Below are 24,206 nucleotides of genomic sequence, written 5' to 3'. Positions count from 1 at the left end.
CTTTCATGATGAATGGGAAATGGACTACTTCTTCATCATGGTGAAAGACAAGTGTTGTTGTCTATTTTGTAATGCCGCTGTATCCTTGCCCAAAAAGGGTAATCTGGAGCGTCATTATAAGGCTCTGCATAGCAATAAGTTTGATGCTGATTTTCCACCCAAAAGTGAAATTCGTAAACTGAAGCTCAAAGAACTTAAATCTAAATTGGCTGCACAGTAACAGTTGATGGCGAAGCCAAGGTCACATTTGATCAATGCAACCATGGCATCCTTCAACCTGATCACAAAGAAATGCAAACCTTTAATGAAGGAGAATTTGTAAAAGATTGTTTTCTTGAAGCAACAGACAATCTTTTTGAAGGATTTAAGAATAAGAAAGAGATCATAGCTGCTGTTCAAGATGTACAATTGTCAAGAAACACCGACATGCAGCGAATAGAAAAGATGTGTGGAGACACAACTGAACAATTGTTGAAGGCTGTTTCAGTTTGTGTTGCTTTCTCACACCAACTGGATGAATCTACAGATATAAGAGTCATAGCCCAGTTACTAGTCTTTATCTGGATGGTTTTTGAAGACTTCAGTGTCAAAGAAGAACTACTTGGAATGATTTCTTTAAAAGGGAGAACTACCGGTCAGGAAATATTCAGCTTTTTCTATTCTTTTGTGACAAAGTGTAATCTTCCATTGCATAAACTTGTTTCCATCACTACTGATGAACATATGAACATATGAAGCTGCCTTATACTGAATCAGACACTTGGTCCATCAAAGTCAGTATTGTCTTCTCAGACTGGCAGCGGCTCTCCAGGGTCTCAAGCTGAGGTTTTTCACACCTATTTGCCTGGACCCCTTTTTGGAGATGCCAGGGATTGAACCTGGGACCTTCTGCTTCCCAAGCAGATGCTCTACCACTGAGCCACTGTCCCTCCCCAAATAATGGAGCAAGAGCAATGACAGGTGAGGTTAACGGTTTCATAGGCCTCTGTAGACAGCATGACAATGACAAAGAGTACACAGCATTCCAACATGACAGATGAACATCTCCAGGATTCCCTGAGACTGGCCCTCACGCAATATTCACCCACCTTCAAAAAGGCTGGTGGATGAAATGCAGGTTCAGACATCTCACTAATTAGCAAGACCAAAGATTTAAAGATTGCGCAAGATCAGCCTGGATCAATACTTGACCTACATTTAACACAAATTACTCAATAAAAGTTAAAGAAAGTTATTAAGACAGTTAAAGAAAGTTATAACAATAAAAATTTAAGAAAAATTGTTCGCAGTTCTTTATGGATCTTCGTCTCTCTGTTTTGTTTTTGCTTATTTTGCTTACCAGTAAATGACAGAAGGTGCATTGTAAATGGGAGGGGGGGAGCGGCGGAACCCAACTTTGGTGGGTTAAAACCTAATTTGAAACTTAATTTTCATGATGGTAGATAACCAGCACTTTTGTCTGGAAAAAATAGATCATGGCCTGTTCTAAGTTGAACATGCCTGTTCTATTGTACCATAGAGTTTTTACCACAAATCCTAGAGCATCTCTGGTGTGATGGCATCACTTCCGGGTGACATCATTGCACCATGCATGCTTTGCATGTGTGAGAAGAGCCCCCCACTGCAGTGGTGGAGGAACTTGGCAACCTTAGCCCACAATGTGGTGCCTGTGGGAACCATGATGCCTACTGACACCTTTTCTGCTGCCCACCAAGTGCTTTTAGAAAGTGAGTGGGGCCAGGTGGGTTTTCCCATCAAGGAGTCTGATTGGCTGTGTCAGTTAAAATGCATCCTGTTAGACAGAGCTTCTGCCTGAAATGCTGAAGAGTTCCTATTAGGGTTATATATAACCTGACTTTTGGTGGTCCATTCCACTTCCTGTAGCAGCCATTTTGGGATTGGCTCCACCTACTGTTGCAGTCATTTTATTCATTGTTGCATGATTTTTCTATTCCTATGCCTTATTTTCTCCCTATACAACATATGCCTTATCCAATGTTATCTGTGCAACGACAAAACAGCATTATACATTATATGTACATTATACATATAAATGACATACACTGTTTGCATAACAAAAATATTTGAGTACACAGATGCAACCTAATCTATAGCAAAAAGCTCAGATCTGAAACTGAGCTTACATAAATGGGAGGTTACATAAAACATATCCCAAGAGGGAATTTGTTTATCACTAATGTTCATGTGCCCATCATATCCCCTGTGAGCTCACCAGAGGTAAACTCATGGTACTAGGCCTGAGAGAGATGAACTTAAAATTGTCCTTTGCAGCCAGGCAATTCCACAACAGACAGTCATCACTGAAGCAGTGACTGCCACCCAGGGCAACAGCAAGCATCTAATAAATTAAGAGCTGCTATGTCAAAATAAAAAAGAGAGAGAGAGAAAGTTTCCTTACATACATTTCTTGCGACGTCCACAAAAATGCTGCTTTTGAAACCTTCCGTGGTGGTAATCGTTCGCTTGAATGTGATACTTGTGGGCAGGGTGATTTCTGCCATGGCCAAGGGGAAAGTGATGGGGGTTTGAATCTACTTTGTACCGGTGAACCTTCTCCTCGGCTGTCCGTTTATACAATACATGAGGGTGGTGTCCAGCGGGTGCCGTGTAGTTGTGTTCCTGTGCTAGGTGTTGAGGTAATGGAGATATAAGGAAGTCATTCTCCTGTGTCCTTATCAAACCTGACTAAAGAAATAAAAAATATAAAAAAGAAAGAGAGAAAGTTATAATATGTTTGCTAGACTGGAGGTAAGACTAGGGCCAAAGTGTTAAAGGAGGACAATTAAACCCTTTCCCCTGTACCACTTTCCTAATGCAAACTTTTTAAGTACTTTTTAAGCTTGTGGGACAAAGAGAAACATCAGGATTAGGGGTGTGAAGGGATTTAAATTGTGAGAACAGCACGCCCTGATCTGACCTGGGTCCCCCACTGCAAGTGCTTTTGCCTTTAAAACTTATCATAACTCTCACAATGGATTTCCATATCTCTCAAAAGCTGGCCTCTGTAGAGGTCAGTTGCATCTGCTTCTACCACCCTAATGACCAATCATTAATAACCAAAGGAAAGTCTGCAGGTGCCATCAGGAGCTCTATCAGCAGGGCCAGAACTCCAGAAGCCCTCACACTGCCCCCCCCCCCAAGCACCAAGAAGACACTGCCCCAGACATAAGAACATAAGAGAAGCCATGTTGGATCAGGCCAGTGGCCCCTCCAGTCCAACATTCTGTGTCACACAGTGACCAAAACCCGGGGGCAAACAGGACATCCACCAGCAGGTCCACACACATGCTGCTTTCAAAGCTGATCAGTTTATATATGTACGTATGCGCCATCAAGTCACAATAGAGTTATGCGAACCCCAGCAAGGAGCTTTCCAGGCAAGTGAGAAGCAGAGGTGGCTGGCCATTGCCTTCCTCTGTAAAGTCTTTCTTGGTGGTCCCCCATCCAAGTACAGACCCTGCTTAGCTTTTGTGATCTGATGAGATCAGGCTATAACATGCCACCTTCTCTTTCCTGATCAGCTCAACAGACAGTAAAATTCACAAAATGTACTTGCTCCCAAGAACTATTTCAAGCTCATCTGCTTGCAAATACACACGTCTAGTTATTTCTGTCACATTCATGGCCCTCAAAACCAGCAAAAGGCTGGAAAATATACACAGGCAAGCCTTGAATTCAGCAGGAGTCCACAGGAGTGCAGCTCCTGAACCTTTCTGAGGGTTTCCCCTCTTCCTCCCCACCTACCTTGTCCATTGAACAGTAGGTGCAGCTGCGTAACAATCCCTGGATTAGGAGAGCAAGCAGCCAGCCAGCCACCAGGAGCTTTGCCACACCTTCAACAGTCCTCATTAACCCCTGGAGAAGCCCACACCACCCTTTTGACTGTGGGAGGGGGGTGGCCAAGGAGAGCCCCAGGTGAGAAAGGCTGACTTAGGCTGGCTGGATTTCTAGCCAGCCCAAGCAGGCCTCACTCGTCTGGGGGGTCTCCTTTCTTGTGTTGGGTTGCTGTTGGCTGGTGGGAGGGTAACATATGCTAATGAGTTATGCTAATGAGCTCCACCACCTATTTTTCTACAAAACGATCCCTGTACACAGGGCATACACACGTGCAACTTGAGTGCATATTGATTTGGTTCAGGCCTTCTGCTGGATGTGCAGAAGTTAAAGCAGGCCTATTGGCCTGATCCTGAACCACCCCACCTCCCTTCCCTGCATTCAGTGAACACAGATATGTCATTGGAACAGAATTCCTCTTGGGAATTAAACTTCCTTAGCTATGGTGCAGAGTGGTAAACTGCAGTACTGCAGTCTAAGCTCTGCTCACAATCTAAGTTTGATCCTGGCAGAAGCTGGGTTCAGGCAGCTGGCTCAAGGTTGACTCAGCCTTCCATCCTTCCGAGGTCAGTAAAATGAGTACCCAGCTTGCTGGAGGTAAAGTGTAGATGACTGGGGAAGGCAATGACAAACCACCCCGTAAAAAGTCTGCCAAGAAAATGCCATGATGTGACATCACCCCATGGGTCAGTAACGACTTGGTGCTTGCACAGGGGACTGACTACCTTCACCTTTTTAGATATTAACATTATTTCTTTACTTCATTTACCCTCCCCAAATGGGACTCAAAATGCCTTACATCTTTCACATCTCCTCCATTTTATACTCACAACAACCCCATGAAGTAGGTTAAACTGAGAGTGACATTGGCCCAAGATCACCCTGTAAACTTTCATGGCAAAGTGTGGATTCAGACTGGGGTCTACCAAACCCTAGTCCAACACCTTTATCTCTATGTTATGGTAGCCCTCATTAAAACATTTAATGTTTTAAAGGTGCATGTGTTTGGGGGTGTTTTTTTTTTAGAAAATTCTCTCCCTTTCTCATACAAGCTCACATCAGAATAAGAAAATGAAAACGGCAGCAAACCTCCCCCCCCCCCCCAGATTTTTTCTTCTTCTTATGCTTAATATCTATCATGTTTTCAAACAATTTTAGTTACAAGGGCTGACGTGATCCTGGCTGGAGTGAGCACTATTCCAAATCATTATTAACCATATGTCAGCCTCTGTGGCTTATGTTCAGCTGAATCATAAGAAGCAGATGGACCTAATAGGTTTGGATGCCCCAACAAAAATTGCTCAGTTGCATGATTCCCTCCAACCCATAAAGCCATTCCAATCAATGGCTTTATAGAAAGAACTTCATTCCCAAGCAAAGATGCCTTCCTGAGGCAATGAAGGGAACCCTGTTGTATCACAGCAGCTGCATTCCACAGAAAGAACTTCTGACGAAACTGGGTTAACAATATTCTCCTGTTGTTCAAAGTAACAGCTTTGAAAGAGAATGGATAATCCTAAGGGTCAGCCTTGAAGGTTAAAGACAGTTTAAAATGATAAGTAAGTAGCACTTTCCTAGCACCTTTTGCTCTCTGTGTGTGGCACAGCCTTGACTTAATGGCAGAGCACATGCCTCGCATGTAAAAAGGTCCCCTGTTCAAATCCCCAGCATCTCAAGTTAACTGAGGAAGCAAGTATATGGAATGACTTTTCTCTATTGGAGACTCTGGAGAGGTGCTGTCAGTCAAAACAGACCATATTGACTTAGATGGATCAAAGGCCTGACTTGACTGCTTAATTTAAGAATACAGGAGAAACCTTTCTTCTGCTAAACACTGACACAGCACAAAAACATTTCACAGATGCAGGATAACAATGTGTCACAGACCTGAAGTAGTTAGCAGTGAAATGTTTGCTTCAAAATTTTGGGAACAATTGAGCCTGTATACACCAGACGACAAATTACATTAACATAAGAAGAGCCCTGCCCCTGCTGGATCAGACCAATGGTCCATCTAGTCCAGCCTCCTGTCTCATGCAGTGGCCAGCCAGTTCCTCTGGAGGACCAACAACAGGGCTGAAGCCTTCCCCTGATGTTGCTTCCTAGTTCTGGGATTCAGAGATTTAGTACCTCTGAATGTGGAGGTTCCCCTCAGTCACATTCCTTTTAGCCTCTGGCTCACACATTTTTGTCTTAGCTCAGAAAGGATGGCCCCAGAGCAAACTACTTTATGCAGTAGCCAAACTGCTCACTCACAACTTTAATGCCAGTAGCTCACGAAGTAGAATTTTTCCTTACAAGACTCCACAGTTTAGATGGAACATTTCAAGACAGTATGCCTCTTTCAAGCAGCTGCTGGGGAACACGGTTGAGATAGTGCTGTTGCAATCTTCCTGTTTCCTAGAGGTAGCTGGTCAGCCAACTGTGGGAGCAGAATGTTGGACCAGATGGGCTCTACTTATATCCTTATGAAATGATGTAACCAAGAATACCAGAAACACCACAGGTGGTGGTCTAGAATGACTTGCATACGACACACCACATTGTCCTCAGTCCCATCATTTAGTAGTCCTTTCCAAATGAACCATGATTGCAGAATTGACTAATTATGCACAACAGCTCTTTGAAGCAGAGGATCCGGGCTGACACGTTTGAAAGTACCTATCAATTAATAAGACATACAGCAGGCTTGTCCTTCCAGTTTCCCAGCTGAACTGAGGCATTGTGGTCACCATAGCAACAGCTGCAACCTGAATGTCTGGGGTGGGAGGCCCAGCCGCCTCATGTGAGAAGCCTTGTGAGACTCCTAGCAAGATGAGATCACATCAATTTAGCTTGCCACAAATCATATTGTGTAGCCCAGCTGCACAAGGTGGACCTGAAACAATCTATTTCCCCTTCATATGAGCTAAGAACATAAGTTCCTTCTCTTTTCAAAGGAATTAACAAAGTCCAGCCCTGTACCATCAGTCCAAATTCTTGCTGTCAGTGAACAAACAAGGATTTGAAAACTGCTGATCTTTGGAAATAACTTCATTCACTTGCTTGCCCTTGTTCAGTGAACAGCTCAACTTCAAACTGGCCAATCACATAGGAACACAAGCAAAAAGAATCTCCCCAATGGAGACAAAGTGATATTTTAATCCTTATGATTTATGTCAGCAGATATTTAGAAATGACACAATTCATGTGCAGTTAGGAGGTTAAAAAAGGGAGAAGGGGGGGAGAAAACCCGACAATCATCTGTTATTCTGTACCACTAACTGGGCATCTGCAAACTGATTTTACTTCTATTGGGGGGAAAATAGAGAAAGAAAACGAAACACAGTCAATCTGGTTTTTATTTTGCCATTTTGAAGGTTTCCAGCATCTGAAATTATTCCTACAGGATTCATTACATAAGTGATTTGAACCAGATGGAACAGAATCGTCTGTATTTTCCTATTGAGAACCTGCATGTGATGCAGAACCTGACACACTGTAGTCCCAAACATGTTCATGATGCCCCACTACATGGTGAGCTGAAGAATTTCAGAAATATATGAGGAGCTTCCTACTGATGAGGGCTGTGAACTGATTAAAGAATTCTTAACAGATCAATTGCCATTTCTTTTAGTTAATTATAAACATAAATATCATCAAAAGCTCAGCAGAGGTGTCCTTTTGAAAATTTACAAGTAATGCCCCTAGCAGGGATTCCTTCCACTGAAGAGGAGTCTTCCTCTCTAGATGTTCTGAGTTAATGTTTGAAGGCAATAATGAATGCAGGCCAACAAACTGAAACTCACTCCAGATAAAAGTATAATTCCGTTGGTTGATAAGATAACTAATCAGCACCTTGCAAGTCAACCTGTATTTTTCCTTTAGATTTGCAGGCTGGGAATACTACAAGTTTCAGGTCATTAGGCAGAGCTGTATGTCTTCTCCATGGAAACAGAGCTGTATGTCTTCTCCATGGAGAACACTACATGTGATCACATCATCGGAAGCAAGCCTGTGGAGGCCTTCTCTGAAGTAAGCCCCTTTTTACTCAGTGGGGCTTACTTCCAGGAAAAGTCCTTAGGATTTCTGCCTTTGCCAGCTGGTCAGCTCTGGCCCTTGAATGCTGTTTAAAGATCCTCACATGTGGCCTGAGCCGGAGTAGCTGGTGGCAGTACCAGGGGGCCCCCGAGTAAGTGAAGCGAGATTTGATAGGGATCCATTGGAACTAGCCTACTTCATTGTGACTATGAGGGCACCTCAACATCTGGGTGTGCATTCGGTTTAGCCGAATCAAAGAAACCCCCGAATCACCCCTGATTCAGAAGTATACGGCGCCGTATACTTCCGAATCCATTTTGAAGTCATTATCCGGGAGCCATATACAAATATATAGATATTCGGAAGTATACGGAAGTCCATGGAAAAGGTGGGAAAGGAGCTTCTGCAGCCTCAGGGGAGCTGCTTGCCTCCTTTCCTGCCTTTGGAAGCCTTTTCCCGCCTCTCCCATAGCCTCCCTGGGATCAGGGAGGGTGGGGGAGGGGGAGAGGAGCCCCAGCAGCCAATCCAAAGCATGCATTTGCAAAATGCATTGCAAATGCATGCTTTGTAGGGCTGTTGTGTAGCTGATGGCTGGGCTAATCCCCCATACATCAGCAACATTGTTGTTCTTTTGTTTACTTGGGTATCCAAGAAGACAGTGTTCTCTGGCCAATCACAGAGCAGTGGTATTTTTTGAAACTGCTCTGTGTAGGACCAGAAAACCATTTTAAGGAGTCTGCCTGGCTTGACTCCATTCCATTGCTGCTGTGTTGGTGTGCGAGTGCGATTGTGCAGAACCTTGGCCTCAGCTGCTGCTGCTCTCTCTCAGCCTTGCCTGACCTGGAGAAGAGAAGACGTCTAAGGTAAGACAGTCTTGGGGTTCTTGTTTTTATTTTAGTTAGTAAAAGGACTTTTTAAGACTCAGAGTCCCTTTACTTATCCAGATTTGGGTAGGTGAGTACTGGGTAGCTTATTTGGGGTTAGGGGGTTCTGCTGGGGGTGGGGGCCTGGGGTGGGGGAGTTTGCTAATTTGCCCATATCTTACTTTAGTGAGAGTACTTTTAAACGTGCAGTGTCCTTTTACTTTTCCTGATTTGGGTGGCTTGGATTTCTTGGGGTTAGGGTGAAGGTTTTTTGGGGCGAAGGGGTTGGTGAAGTTCCTATACTGTTAAAAGTCAATTTTTTACTGTTTTAAAAGGATTCTGTGTTTGATTTGTTGCTGCTGTGTTGTACTGCTGTTGTTCCTTTTCTCTTCTGATTCTGGTTCTTGGGGGGGGGGTACTGTTTGGCCTAATGAAATATTTGGTGCCTTTCCCAATCCAAAGGATTATAAATAAAGTAACTGTTGAACTGGAACTGCCAAAAAATCTTAAACATGTCCACCCTTGTTTCCACACTAGCTACTTGAAGAAGGACCCTGGATCCTCGCTTTGGCACCCCCAGACAAAACTACCACACCTGACTCTGGTTCATGGTCAGATTAATCATGAAGTGCAGGAAATCCTTGATGCCAAGATCAAACGTGGTGAACTGTTTTATCTCATCACTTTCCATTAAGTCAATCCGAATGGGTCAGTTCCAAAGATATCAACTGTAAAGCTTTAATCAAAGACTTTTACAACAAACATCCTAATAAGCCCGGGGGAAGGAGGTCTTAGGGGTGGCAGAATGTCAAGAATGTCATCTTGTTCCTCTTGTCATATGTATTCAATTGTACAATGCTAGGCTGTGCTTCAATGATATGCTGCACTTGCTATGCCTTTGATATAACTGTAACTTGTTGCTTATCTGGAGGGAGGATGGCATGTCTGGGAATGGACAAGTTGCTAGGTAACCAAGGTCAAAGAGCTGGAGGAGATGCGAACCATGAACTGATAGTGAGCACCTGCGGTGATGAGAGCTTAGCACAAATCCCGTGCAAAACCCCCGCTTTTGCTTGGCGCTTTTTGCTTGGCTTGAATTATAACAGTCAGGGCAAAGGTTTATAAATTGGGGAAACTGACAGAGAGGTCAGTTCCGACAACGCGTGTGAATGCCCATGAAGCTGGAATAAGGATCTTGAACTTCAATTGTCTTTTCCTTGACTCTGGGTCTGACAGAGGGAGGGAAAGAGCCAGAGCTTCCTAATGCCCTGGATCCCAACATGGCCTGACAAGGTCTCATTTATGTCTGATCTGGCCCTCATAACAAATGAGTTCAACACCTCTCTTCTAGACATTCTGGAATGAGAATTAGGAATGTGCACCTTTAAAAAGTTGTATTTTTCACATTCAAACTTTTAGGAGGATATAAGTAGCAGTATTCTAAGTTGAGTTCCCTTATACTATTTTGGGTTTTAGATTCATTTTTCAGAATTCGAAAAATCAGGGCGGGCCCATTATTCCCTAAGGGGGAATCCTTTTGGGGAGGTAAACTAGCTGTTTTTCAAGCATATCATGCCAAAATTGCAGGGAACCTCATCCTGTCTGTCAACTAAAGGCCCACCATGTTTTTAGATAGATCATGGAGTCCAATATTACAGGACTCTGAACAAGGTGCCCCCAGGCCTTCAGTTAATTGTAACCAGAGGTGGAATTCTAGCAGGAGCTCTTTTGCATATTAGGCCACACACCCCTGATGTAGCCAATGCTCCAAGAGCTTACAAAAAAAAACCTTGTAAGCTCTTGAAGGATTGGCTACATCAGGGGAGTGTGGCTTTATATGTAAAGGAGTTCCTGCTAGAATTCCACCCCAATTGTAACAATTAAGCTAATTGTAACAATTCATACAACCCTTTTACTTTTATCAACCAATCTCCAACTACAGCACTCGGGGAATGTTTTCTTAATGTGCACATGTGCACTGATGATACTTTAAAAAGATACAAATGTACTGAAAGTACTGAAAAAAAAATGTGGCAAACTGTGCATGCTTCAGTTCTGGAGTTAATTATTCAAAGACATGAAAAATGGAGCACATGACTGTATACTTTAAAGCAGGGGTGTTGTACTCATTTGAGGGCTGGATCTGACATAAATGAGATCTTGTCGGGCTGGGCCAGATCAGGCCAGGCCATGTGTGTACCTATTTAAGATTAGGTAGTAGAGATATAAACTTTATAAAGGACAAAGACAAACACAATTAAAAGATTTTTTAAAAACCTTAAAATAAAACATGCTTAAAACATTAGCACTCATTGGTCTTAAAGATGCTTTCTTTGTATTACTCCCATGGGAACTCGGCAAAGGAAGCTCTTGCTCTTTCCTTCCTTCCCCGGGGGGGCCAGGAGGGGGAGGAGCCTCAGCCAGTAGGAGGAAGAGAAGCTTGGATCAGTAGCTCTGTCATGCAATTGAGAGAGGCTAGCAAAGCAAGTTCTCCCTCCCCCTCTTCCTCCCCAAGGGAGGATCCTCAGCCATTGGAGAAAACAGAGGCTTTGTTCTGTAGTTCTTGTGTAACTGAGCAAACCTTGCAAAGCAATCTGTCCTGCAGAAGGAAGCAAGAGAGAGGGAGAAGGAAACAGATGACAGCCAGCCTGAAAGGAGCCCTCCGGGGGCCTGATTCGGTCTCTGGGCCACATGTTTGATGCTCGTTTTAAAGTATACTTTAGAATAGTAAAGAAAAGCACTGACTTGTGCTTATGAAAGGATCACAGCAATGAGAACTCTGCAACTGAACTTCCTTGATAACAATCCTAAAAGCACACTTTGCATTGATTTACATAGATGCCAGAAAACTTAACTTCTACTTATAAGAACATAAGAGAAGCCATGTTAGATCAGGCCAATGGCCCATCCAGTCCAACACTCTGTGTCACACAATGGCAAAAAAATTTATACACACACACACACACACACACACACTGTGGCTAATAGCCACTGATGGACCTCTGCTCCATATTTTTATCTAAACCCCTCTTGAAGGTGGCTATGCTTGTGGCTGCCATCACCTCCTGTGGCAGTGAATTCCACATGTTACTCACCCTTTGGGTGAGGAAGTACTTCCTTTTATCCGTTTTAACCTGTCTGCTCAGCAATTTCATCGAATGCCCACGAATACTTACTTTGCCATGGGGTCTAAGTGGCAGAATAAACAAGCATGCCACCCATTCTTGTGCCATTTTTATCCACACCACTGTGCCATTTTCCCATCTTCTCCAGGTGGAGCCTGGAATCTTCCTAGAGATTCCAGAGATAATTCCCCCTGGAAAAAATTGCAACTTTGGAAGAAGGAGTCTATGGCAGGGATGGACAACGGTAGCTTTCCAGATGTTTTTGCCTACAACTCCCATCAGCCCCAGCCATTGGCCATGCTGGCTGCGGCTGATGGGAGTTGTAGGCAAAAAACATCTAGAGAGCTACCGTTGGCCACCCCTGGTCTATGGCATAAGAACATAAGAGAAGCCATGTTAGATCAGGCCAATGGCCCATCCAGTCCATCACTCTGTGTCACACAGTGGCCAAAAAAAATTAAATATATATATATACACACACACACACACACACACTGTGGCTAATAGCCACTGATGGACCTCTGCTCCATATTTTTATCTAAACCCCTCTTGAAGGTGGCTATGCTTGTGGCCGCCACCACCTCCTGTGGCAGTGAATTCCACATGTTAATCACCCTTTGGGTGAAGAAATACTTCCTTTTATCCATTTTAACCTGTCTGCTCAGCAATTTCATCAAATGCCCACGAGTTCTTGTATTGTGAGAAAGGGAGAAAAGTACTTCTTTCTCTACTTTCTCCATCCCATGCATTATCTTGTAAACCTCTATCATGTCACCCCGCAGGCGACGTTTCTCCAAGCTAAAGAGCCCCAAGTGTTTCAACTTTTCTTCATAGGGAAAGTGTTCCAGCCCTTTAATCATTCTAGTTGCCCTTTTCTGGACTTTCTCCAATGCTATAATATCATTTTTGAGGTGCGGCGACCAGAACTGCACACAGTACTCCAAATGAGACTGCACCATCGATTTATACAGGGGCATTATGATACTGGCTGATTTGTTTTCAATTCCCTTCCTAATAATTCCCAGCATGGCGTTGGCCTTTTTTATTGCAAACGCACTTTTTTATTGCACACTGTCTTGACATTTTCAGTGAGTTATCTACCACGACCCCAAGATCTCTGCATCTGCCACGCATCTGCCACGTAGACGCCCACTCACCCAGCCTCAACGGCTCCCTTTGGAGTTCCTCACAATCCTCTCTGGTTCTCACCACCCTGAACAATTTAGTGTCATCTGAAAACTTGGCCACTTCACTGCTCACTCCCAACTCTAAATCATTTATGAACAAGTTAAAGAGCATGGGACCCAGTACCGAACCCTGCGGCACCCCACTGCTTACCGTCCTCCACTGTGAAGACTGCCCATTTATACTCACTCTCTGCTTCCTATTACTCAGCCAGTTTTTGATCCACAAGAGGACCTGTCCTTTTACTCCATGATTCTCAAGCTTTCTAAGGAGCCTTTGATGAGGAACTTTATCAAAAGCTTTCTGGAAGCCAAGGTAAACAACATCTATCGGGTCTCCTTTGTCCACATGTTTGTTAACCCCCTCAAAGAAATGTAACAGGTTAGTGAGGCAAGATCTTCCCTTACAGAACCCATGCTGAGTCTTCCTCAATAACCCGTGTTCATCAATGTGCCTACTCATTCTGTCCTTGATAATGCTTTTTACCAACTTTCCCGGTATTGAAGTCAGACTGACTTCAATACATCACATCTCTGCTGAGCTCCTTCCCCTTCCTAAAATCTGACCCTCCCAATGAACAGGGTGTCAGCCAGGCCTCAGATTCAGCAGGAGCTCACAGGAGCACAGTCCCTGAGGGTTCCCCCTCTTCCTCCCCACTTACCTTGTTCATTGAATAGTAGGTGCATAACAATCCCTGGATTAGGAGAGCGGGCAGCCAGCCAGCCACCAGGGCTTTGCCACACCCCCAGCAGCCCTCATTAATCCCTGGTGAAGCCTGCACCCCACACTTTCTCCACTTCTTATATGATTTTGGGTGTCCGGTGGCTTGCTGGCCTTTTGACTGGGGGAGCGCAGCCCAGGCGAGCGAGGCCTGCTTGGGCTGGTTGGATCTCTAGCCAGCCCAAGCAAGGCTCACTCATCTGGAGCTTTCCTTTCTTTCATTGGGTTGCTTTTGGCTGGGGGAGGTGGCATATGCTAATGAGTTATGCTAATGAGCCCCACCACCTATTTTTCTTCAAAATGACCCCTTGTGTCAGCAATACCACTTTTAGCATTAGCTGATGTATCAGATCGCCCCAGAGTTCTTCAACACAGTTGCCATCTAGTCCATGTTGCATGAAAATGGGCCATGAATCAAGACAGAAAGCTCCCCCCTCCTCATGCAGCAAACCTTAGACAGCAACGCATTTCACAGCTGCATAAAGCCACTTTCATTACGTGTTAATCAAATTACAAGCAACAGCTCATCAATATACATTTGAAATGTACTAGAGATTCAGAATCCAGATACACTTAATGAGGTATGAATTGTGACAACATGAAATCCGAACCTTAGGACGTAAGAGGGCAATCAGACCAACAAGCTACGCTTCATGTTAAATGAATCAAGTTAACTAGTGCAAGGTTTGAGACAGTAAATCTTCTTTTTGTGTGATGACATAAGCAGACTTGGATGGACCAGTAGGACGTGGTCAAAGATCCCAATTCTAAGATGAGCAATGGGAAATTCATGGCAAGGAAAACATAAGATTAGCCACCTTGAATATTTGGGTTCCCCAAATCCTTTTACAATTTTCTCTCCCCCTGCAAGCCAGCTTGTCTGTCACTAGGCCTGCCGTTCTTATTCCCTTCCTTCCATCTTTTGTAAGCCCTCTGAATGAAGCTACTGCAGCAATCACAACTGCTTCCTTTTCCTAAGGTCCTTTGTTACCAGTGTAAGGCTACTAGGAAGGAAATAAGAGGAAAGGAAGGTAAGCACGAAACTGCCTTGTACTGTATCAGACCACTGGTCCCTCACTATCTGTATTGTCTACTCAGACTGGTAGCAGCTCTCCAAGATTTTAGGCAGAGGTCTTTCCCATCACCCAATCCTTTTAACTGGAGATGCCAGGGGTTGAACCTGGGACCTTCTATATGCCAAGCAGATGCTCTGCTACTGAGCTATGGCTTCTCCCCAGCCAAAGTCTTGCATCATCTGCAGTTTCTTCTCCTCATGCTAATGCTGCCTGATTCTGGGGAGAAGCAATGGTGGCATGGGAAGGATGCATTTGGTGGACTCCACTCATGTGACCTCACTTGCTATTACCAGGGTTTTTTTTTAGCAGGAATGCACAGGAACGCAGTTCCGACTGGCTTGGTGTCAAGGGGCATGGCCTAGTATGTAAATGAGTTCCTGCTGGGTCTTTTTCCATAGAAAATCCCTGTGTGAAACAATAGTGATGTCAGGGGTGCATGGTCTAATATGTAAATGAGTTCCTGCTGGGATTTTTCTGCCAAAAAAGCCCTGGCTATTACTCAAAAGGCTTGGAGCATGTTAGAGTAGCTTCCATTTTAAAGAAATGATGACAGAAAAGGTCCTCAGATCCACACTTTCAACAGACCTGCAGGCACAGATTTCAGAAAAGTCTGGCAATAAATATAAATTGACCAAAATAAAATCAAGAGTGGATGGGGGCGGGGAGCAAAATCAAAAGAGTTTCATTTATAGGCATGGCTGTTATGCAGTAAACCATTCCCCTCTTTTAAAACTGATAAATGATTTAAAATCCCTGAGTTGGGAAAGGTTAGGGAAGGGATGTGTTTTTTTTAAAAAAAAAATGCATAATGATACACTTTTCTTGTAGACTATATATTCATAAACTTGCAATGTGAAACTGGCTTACGCAACATAGCATTTTAGTTTGCCCACAAATTAAAGGCACTTCGGGTGAGATAAATCTTCAAACAACCATTTTGTTCTCCAGCTACAAGACCACTCAGTTCATGTTAGTGCCACAAGAATGAGTTCTATTTCTGAATGTTCAGCAATGGTTAAAACAAGGTAACAAAGCAGGTCTTCCTTTTAATTATTCAGATCCGAACAAAGACAAGGGTGTGCTGAATGGTGTCTTTGTACTTTGGCAGTTGACCGAATCATTTAAAAACATCTCTGTGCCATCCTGTTTCCATCATTATGCAGCAATGATGCAGCATTCTAATCCATTTCCTGGGCTAGGTTAATTATACTTGCTTCCGTATTGGAAGATTGTACATAGAATGGCTTTACTGATATGTGCTTACAACTAACCATATCCTAAGGGGGAGAGTTCCCCCCCCCCTCTGTATCACAAAAAAAGAGAGCAGAAACTCAAAATGCAAGACTTTCTTACTTATTACACACAGAGAGATTGCTCTTAGGGTAACTAGGCCTAGGGATCAGCAGGAACAAAACCTGGAATCTGGAGAGAAAACATCATCAGTCAGGGCTTTTTTGTAGAAAAAGCCCAGCAGGAACTCATTTGCATATTAGGCCATACCCACTGATGCCAAGCCAGCCAGAACTGCACTTCTGCATTCCTGCTCAAAAAAAGCCCTGATCATAGTGATGTTGCAGTGTCACTTCTGACCTGAACCTGGAAGTGACAGTGCTGAGACGACACTCCAGGATCTAAAACTATGGAGTCCACCCTAAGCTATAGAGTTTCAGGTGAATCCTAGAGTGCTGCCCCAATGCAGTGACATCACTTCTGCTTTCATGCCAGAAGTGTTACAGTGGTATCCGCACAATGCCTATCTTGTGGTTCCCATGCCATTTTGTCTCCTGACAGTTGCCAGCGCTCAGGTGGAGGCAACCCTCAACCTGCTGAACACCTTTAGTAGAGTCTTCTTACCACCTGCCTTGGAGTCATAAGGTGCCCAGTTTTTTGCATCTATCTGCAGGGTCTCATACAAGGTTTGCTCTCAATGGCCAACAGTGTGCTCTCCATGTTTCTCAAAGATAATCAACCAAGCAAAAACAAATGCATGGCTAATAGCACAAAATAAAGCCAAGATTCAGACTAAAGGCTGCACAGGAGTCTACAGGCCTCCCTAGCTCCCATCCCTAGGATTACCATGAAACTCTGTGACACAATAAAATTTGTTAGCCTTTAAGGTGCTGCAAGATTCTCTTTTGCTTTAGGGACTAGTTTCAAAAATCAGGCATTAGCCCTGGGAAACATGAAATATGGACAAGGATAGCAGAGCTTTGAAGCACATGCAAGCAATCCTAGCTCCCCCACTGCATGCATTTTAGCCTTTTTCACAAATTAGAGAATGGGCATACAATCTGGGTATAGTCAACACTTGATTTTTCTTAATGCATGCCCTGAGTAACTCTTGTGTTACACACTGATCCAGGTTCTGGTCCCTGGTTTCATTTGTAAAATGCAGACACACTGGCTCTTGCTTATAAAAGGTGTATGCACACAGATGCAAGATACACATCCACTTGCTGCAATATGTGTACAAGGCTTTTATGCTCTCAGGTGGCATTTCAACATCTTGCAAAAAAGGCACTTCTGCTTCTTAAAGACAATGTTCTAACACAGAAATTGGTTAGCTGAGACATCAAGATCCAAGGAACAAACCACAAGAGATGCTGGAAAATCTGCTCCTGAATCGCTAGCACTGTCTTCCATAGTAGATAGTATCCTGGAGTACTATCCACAATTGGAAAGTGATATAGTTCCATCTCCCTCCTTGTTCACACACCCTACCCCACCCCAGTTGCTATGTGTCACAATGGAGGGAATATACAGGGAACATTTGTCTGCCACCTTACAGTGAGCCCATGGGGTTTTCAAGGCAAGTGATTAAGCCAAGGTGGTTTGCCATTGTCTTCCTCTGCAGAGTCTTCCTTAGTAGTCTCCCATCCAAGTACCAACCCCACTTAGTTGCTGAGTTCTGATGAGATTGGGCTATACTATACACATCCCAGGCATTTAGGCATACTATATAATTCACTAAAAGGAGCAAACAACATCAACTGGAGCCATTTGAAAGTAGAGATGACTGGGCTAGCAGTTAACAGAAGCTGGGTAAAATCCATTTGAGCTACAGGTACTTAAAGCCAGGGTTGCCAAGTCCCCTGTGGCCTCTGGAAGTGATGTCATCACACCAGTGACATCGTGCGCCGGAAGCTCTAGCAATTTGGGAGGGAGAACTCTATAGAATATCTGAGAAAACCATAGAGCGTCAAATTGCTAGTGTCTGAGAAAACCAGAGAGTTTTCCAAGACGCTCCTAGAGTGGCCAGCAACATCAGGGGAGGATCCCCCCCGCCAATCCAAAGTTGGCTGGCGGATTGGGAACCTCAAGGGTGAGAACTTGAAAGCCCTAGCCTGAGAACTTGAAAGCCCTAGCATACACAGAGGCATGTGCTGAAGGGCTCTTGGGTCTTTGGTTCTTGGGTCACAGCCAAAATCCAGTAATAGAGAGAGGAAGACCTGCTCTGAATTCTTCTTCTACAGGTGTGTTGGGTTGTTTTTAAAGATCGTAGCCTTCTGTGGGATATTATGTTCATATTTTATGCTTCTTTTGAATCCCCATTGGGGGAAAGCAGCATATAAATAAATAAATCTGAACTTGGAACAATATCGTGGAAGAAAAAGAGTAAATTTGTCTCCCATACACTGCAGCCCCAATGTTCTTTTCCATTGCTATTTAATAACTAACATAAATATGTGTTGGAGATCCAAGCATGGACCTTCCATTGTCTCCTCCAACTTGACCCCAAGACAGAATTGATAGTTCAGTGCTGAGTATATGTTGAAGCAAAGCTCTGTGAGTGCAGGCAGGAGAGAAAAAAAAGTTTCACTATTTTATTAGCAATGACAGTTCCAAAATTGTGCCACAAAGCAAACAGGAAGCAGTAGGATTATTTCATGAATTCTCTAATGCTTCACTTGTTCTGTTGAGAAAAGAGATTGTGCGGAATCTCTTGTGTGTTTGAGCTGTTGTTCATGCACCAACAAGAACTGATGAGGAAATGTGAAAATATAGGTGAGTGATACCAAAAAGCTTGTCAAAGAGGACGGCGATAAACCCCATCAATATAGCCACTGTTGGAAAGTTAGTCGAATGAGCTGCAAAACAAATGCTGTGTTTAATGCAAATACTTTAATCTTGGGTGATCTTAGGGTCAAACGAGACGTGACGGAGATCGCAGATCTCTGCCAGCTTTGTAATGGCATGTTACAGGTGTGCACAGACCCAGTTCAGAACAGAACAAGTTAGGGAAGGCAGGACAGGTTTAACTCTTCCATCCCTGCACAGTTTCCTTTGCTGACATTTCCATTCCCTGTGCTTTTAAAGGGGAAGGGGAAACCACAGGAACAAGTCTATTTTCTTTATAAGCTTTCTTTCAAGCAGAAGAAAAGGCTAAACCCACTATCCTCCACTACACATTCCCAGTCTGAATCAGGACCTTACACAGCTGTGGTTAATCCTGGAAAAGCATTAGGCTATCAGGTCATGAGGTTGGATCCAGCAGCCTTTCTATTGGTGAAAGAGGAAGGAGTGTCCCCTTTGGTCTCCTAAAGGGCTATGCTGGGGATTATGGGTCCTACACGGACAAAAGTCATGTGTGGGGAGCTGTAATAAAAAGAACCAGGGCTCTTTTTTTCCAGCAGGAACTCCTTTGCATATTAGGCCACACACCCCTGTTGTAGCCAATCCTCCAAGAGCTTACAGGGCTCTTAGTACAGGACCTACTGTAAGCTCCAGGAGAATTGGCTACATCAGGGATGTGTGGCCTAATACGCAAAGTAGTTTCTGCTACAAAAAAAAGCCCTGAGAAGAACCACATGGGGCTGATTTTAAAAGCTTGCAAGATCCGACCCCATGTTTCTCCCAGTCGCTAGCCTGTCTAGCTTATATTTCTGATTGGATTTCAACAGCGATTTTTCATGCCTAAGTACACTGAACAGCTGGAATTCTGCTCCGCTTTCCAGCTGTTCTTACACAAAGGTTTCAAAGAAGTCTACATTTTCTCCAGCTTTGAACTCAAGACCCTCTTCAAAACTTTTTTCCCTTCCTTCCCAGCCTTCCATCCATTGGCAGTCATCTCTAGCAGGTGAGCTCAAAAAAGCGTCACACACAGCTGCATGTATGTAACCCTCTGAAGTGTGAAGAATGTCAGGACAGTCAGCTGGAAGGGGTGGCATGATGGGGAGAAGCTGCCATGGCCAGGACATCCCATCTGGATCCGGCCTCATTGAAACTTCAGTAGTTAGCCAGAGGCGCACTGCTCTCAACAGTGTTGCAAATCTGCTGTCATGGCATCATCTCCACTCTCTCTTTGGAACTCCATGCTCCTCTCCAGTATTTTTTTCCTCCACAAAAATGAGACCCAACTTGCAATTAAGCACTTTCAGATCTCTAAAGGCATGTACAGAGCTATATACTGATGGCCCTTTTATATACAGAGTCAAAGCAGGAATGAGCTGTAGGCACACAAGCTCACACCACAAGACTGAGAAACCTGTTCTCCCCTGGTTCCCAGCTACGGGAGTTAACACAAATGAGATACCCTAAGTGAGATAAGCCTATACAACAAAGGTCTCTCCAACTTCGTGGAGCCCCTGGTATTTTTGTTTTGGAATGCTGAGAACCAAGGGGGTAAGGCCTATCACAAAATGTTGGAAGCTTCCACAGAAGGTTAAGAAGTTCCAAGCCAGCCAGCCTCATACAAAGGTGATGTCTCCTGAGAGTCAGTTTTGGTGTAGTGCTTAAGAGCACAGATTCTAATCTGGGAGAACTGGGTTTGACTCCCCACTCCTCAATGAGGAGCTGCTGGTGTGACCTTGGGTCCGTCACAAGTTCTCTCAGAGCTGTTCTCTCAAAAACAGTTCTTGAAAGAACTCTCTCAGCCCCACCAACCTAACAGGGTGTCTGTTGTGGGGAGGGGGAGGGAAAGGAGATTGAAAGGTGCTCTGAGACTCCAATTTCTCCTCCTCCTCCTCCTCCTCCTCCTCCTCCTCCTGGGGTCTTCTAAAGTACACCCTGCTCCAATTAACTCTCTATTTGGTTTGAGTAGGGTTGCCAGCTCTGGATTGCGAAATACCTGGATTTTTTGGGGGGTGGAACCTAAGGAGGATGGGGTTGGGGAGCGGAGGGACTGTCATAGAGTTCCTCCTCTACAGCAGCCATTTTCTCCAGGCAAACTGATATCTATCACTCGGAGATCAGTTGTACCTCCTGGATCTCCAGACAACACCTAGAGGTTGGCAACCCTACTTCAGAGAGAAGAGATGCTTCAGGAAAAAAGCAAAAGGACACCATGGCACTCTCAGCAACAACACCAGAGATTATCACTGCTATTCTGGTGCAGATTGTCCATGTGAAGAAATGCTCTGTAGACACAGAACCAATCAACTCATTACAGAACAGGCCCAGCAGGCACAAATGGGACCCTGCTCCAACCACTACAGGCTGAATCTTCACACATTTCACATTTGAAGTTCCAAAGCAGACTTTTTGAAAAGTACTGAAGTAACCTGACCACCAAGTCACAAAATTAAACATTTGTTTAAACTCAGACTCTCTCTTCCAGCTCCACTAGCAGGTCACAGCTACTTTTATAATAATAATAATAACTTTTTATTTGTATCCCGCCCTCCCCGCACAAGCAGGCTCAGGGCGGCTCACAACATAGGAATGCAATACAATATAGTAAAATCATAAAACAATAAAACTGATATAGAATTACAATAAAATTAACATTGAGGTGCTAAATAGATCTTAATTCAGTAGAGGAGAAGAAACATACACAGCGACATTATCTTAGTTCGGTATGGGCGAAGGCTATTTTGAAGAGGTATGTCTTACAGGCCCTGCAAAATTGATTTACACATCGCAGGGCCCGTACCTCCTCCGGGAGTTGGTTCCAGAGTAGTGGGGCTGCAACGGAGAAGGCCCGATCCCGGGTGGTCTTTAATCTGGCCTCCCTTGGCCCAGGGATATTCAGCTGGTGCTTACCAGCTGACCTCAGTGCTCTCTGGGGCTCATATGGGGAGAGACGGTCCCTCAGGTAGACAGGCCCTCGGCCATATAGGGCTTTAAAGGTCATGACCAGCACCTTGTAACGAACTCGGTAGACCACTGGCAGCCAGTGCAGTTCGCGCAGCCCTGGCCGTATGTGCTCCCATCTTGGGAGCCCCAATAACAGCCTAGCCACCGCGTTCTGCACCAGCTGCAACCGCCGAGTTCAGCACAAGGGCAGCCCCATGTAGAGGGCGTTGCAGTAATCCAGTCTGGAGGTGACCGTAGCATGAATCACCGTTGCCAGGTCCCGGCGCTCCAGGAAGGGGGCCAGCTGCTTTGCCCGCCAAAGATGAAAAAACGCGGACTTAGCAGTGGCCGCTATCTGTGCCTCCATAGATAGTGAAGGCTCCAGAAGAACCCCCAAGCTCCTGACTCTGTGGGCCACTTTCAGTGGCACACCGTCAAGAGCTGGCAAGGGAATTTCCCCTCCCGGGGCACCGCGACCCAAACAAAGGACCTCCGTCTTTGCCGGATTCAACTTCAGCCCACTCAGCCTGAGCCAGCCAGCCAGCCACGGCCTGCAATGCAAGGTCCAGATTTTCTGGGACGCAGTCGGGCCGGCCATCCATTAGTAGATAGAGCTGGGTGTCATCTGCATATTGATGGCACCCAAGCCCAAACCCCCGGGCAATCTGGGCAAGGGGGCGCATATAGATGTTAAACAACATCAGAGAGAGAACTGCCGCTTGTGGCACTCCACATACTAGTGGGTGCCTCTGGGACAGCTCTCCCCCAATTGCCACCCTTTGTCCCCGACCATCAAGGAAGGAGGAGAGCCACTGTAAGGCCAGCCCCCTAATCCCTGCGTCGGCGAGCCGGTGGGTCAGTAACCAATGGTCGACCGTGTCAAACGCAGCCGACAGGTCTAACAACATCAGCACCGCCACGCTGCCTCGGTCCAGATGCCGCTGGAGGTCATCCACTAAGGCGACCAGCACTGTCTCCGTCCCATGGCCTGGACGGAAGCCGAACTGGCAGGGGTCTAAGGCAGAAGTGTCATCCAAAAAGCTCTGTAACTGTAGCGCCACTGCCCTCTCAATAACTTCACCTAAAAATGGTAAGTTCGAGACCGGTCGGTAGTTCGCCAATTCGGCCGGGTCTGCTGTACTTTTTTGAGGAGGGGGCGGACCATGGCTTCTTTCAATGCTGTTGGAAACTGCCCTTCCAAGAGGGATCTATTTATGATATCCCGTATAGGATATCTAAGTTCCCTCTGGCAAGATTTAATTAGCCAGGAGGGACATGGGTCAAGATCGCAAGTTGTAGGGCGCACAGTAGAGAGAATTCCGTCAACTTCTCCTAGGCTGAGTGTGTCGAAGTGGTCCAAGGCAAGACCAGAGGACAGGCACGGAGCCTCGGGTTCTTGTACTGCATCTAATGTGGCAGGAAAGTCCTGGCGGAGCGACGAGATTTTATCTGCAAAGAATTTCGCAAAAGCCTCACACCCTATTTCCAATTCCCTCATATTTGGTCTGCCTTGAGGCAGAGTGGTCAAATTTTCAACTATCTTAAATAATTGTGCTGGGCGCGAATTTGCAGATGCAATCCTAGTCGCAAAGTAGTCTTTCTTTGCGGCTTTGACTGCCATCTCATAAGACTTCATAAACGTTCTATAGGATGTTCTCGTCGCTTCGTCACGAGTATGCCGCCACCCGCCTCTCTAGTCGTCTGAGTCCCTGTTTCAGCTGGCGTAACTCCGAGGTATACCACGGAGCCAGCCTATTACGGGGGCGCAGAGGACGCCGGGGAGTGATTTCGTTGATAGCCCCAGATAGCCTGTCATTCCAGGCCTCTACTAAGTCATCAAGGGAATCGCTAGGGGGCCAGGGATCCCGCAGAGCCATTTGGAACCGCTCAGGGTCCATCAGGCTCCGCGGGCGAGCCAAAATAGGCTCGCTGCCCATACAGGGTCGGGGCGGCGCACTCATACGAGCCTTGAGGGCCAGGTGATCCGACCATGGTACCGCTTCTACAGCGATATCGTTCACCAAAATCCCGGACGCAAAGATCAGGTCTAATATGTGGCCAGCCTGATGCGTGGGAGTGGTAACAAATTGGGAGAGTCCCAGTGTCGCCATGGAAGACACTAGGTCCAACGTCCGATTTGAGGCCATGTCATCTGCCTTGGGAACTCCAATGCCCACCCTGCCACGGCCTCCATCAGAGCTGGTAAGGCGCTGGCCGGTGCGTTAGGCAGACGGTACACCAGCCAAATCGCCAACCCCTCCCCCACATCCCATGCCAGACCGGCGCATTCCAGACCATCGATCGTTGGGGCCGGGAGGGCCCTGAAGGAGTAACCCTCCCGTATGAAT

At 45.3% G+C, this 24,206-nt stretch overlaps 1 protein-coding gene across 2 annotated transcripts in view; it reads right to left on the bottom strand.

Annotated features, from left to right (window-relative positions):
- Positions 1–24,206, bottom strand: part of ADAMTS18 (ADAM metallopeptidase with thrombospondin type 1 motif 18) — a 151,564-nt gene that overhangs the window by 94,744 nt on the left and 32,614 nt on the right. Inside the window, exon 4 of one of the 2 annotated variants that reach the window (XM_060254040.1) lies at positions 2,424–2,706. In XM_060254040.1, coding sequence (XP_060110023.1) covers positions 2,424–2,706 — 283 coding nt within the window. Of the gene's footprint in view, positions 1–2,419; positions 2,707–24,206 lie in introns of those variants that run through there. The other variant, XM_060254041.1, reaches the window with a different exon arrangement.

The sequence above is a fragment of the Heteronotia binoei genome, chromosome 14 (assembly GCF_032191835.1).
Source record: "Heteronotia binoei isolate CCM8104 ecotype False Entrance Well chromosome 14, APGP_CSIRO_Hbin_v1, whole genome shotgun sequence".
NCBI classification, from domain to species: domain Eukaryota; kingdom Metazoa; phylum Chordata; class Lepidosauria; order Squamata; family Gekkonidae; genus Heteronotia; species Heteronotia binoei.
Note: the sequence above shows the minus strand (reverse complement) of the source record. Positions and strands in the feature narration are given on the sequence as shown.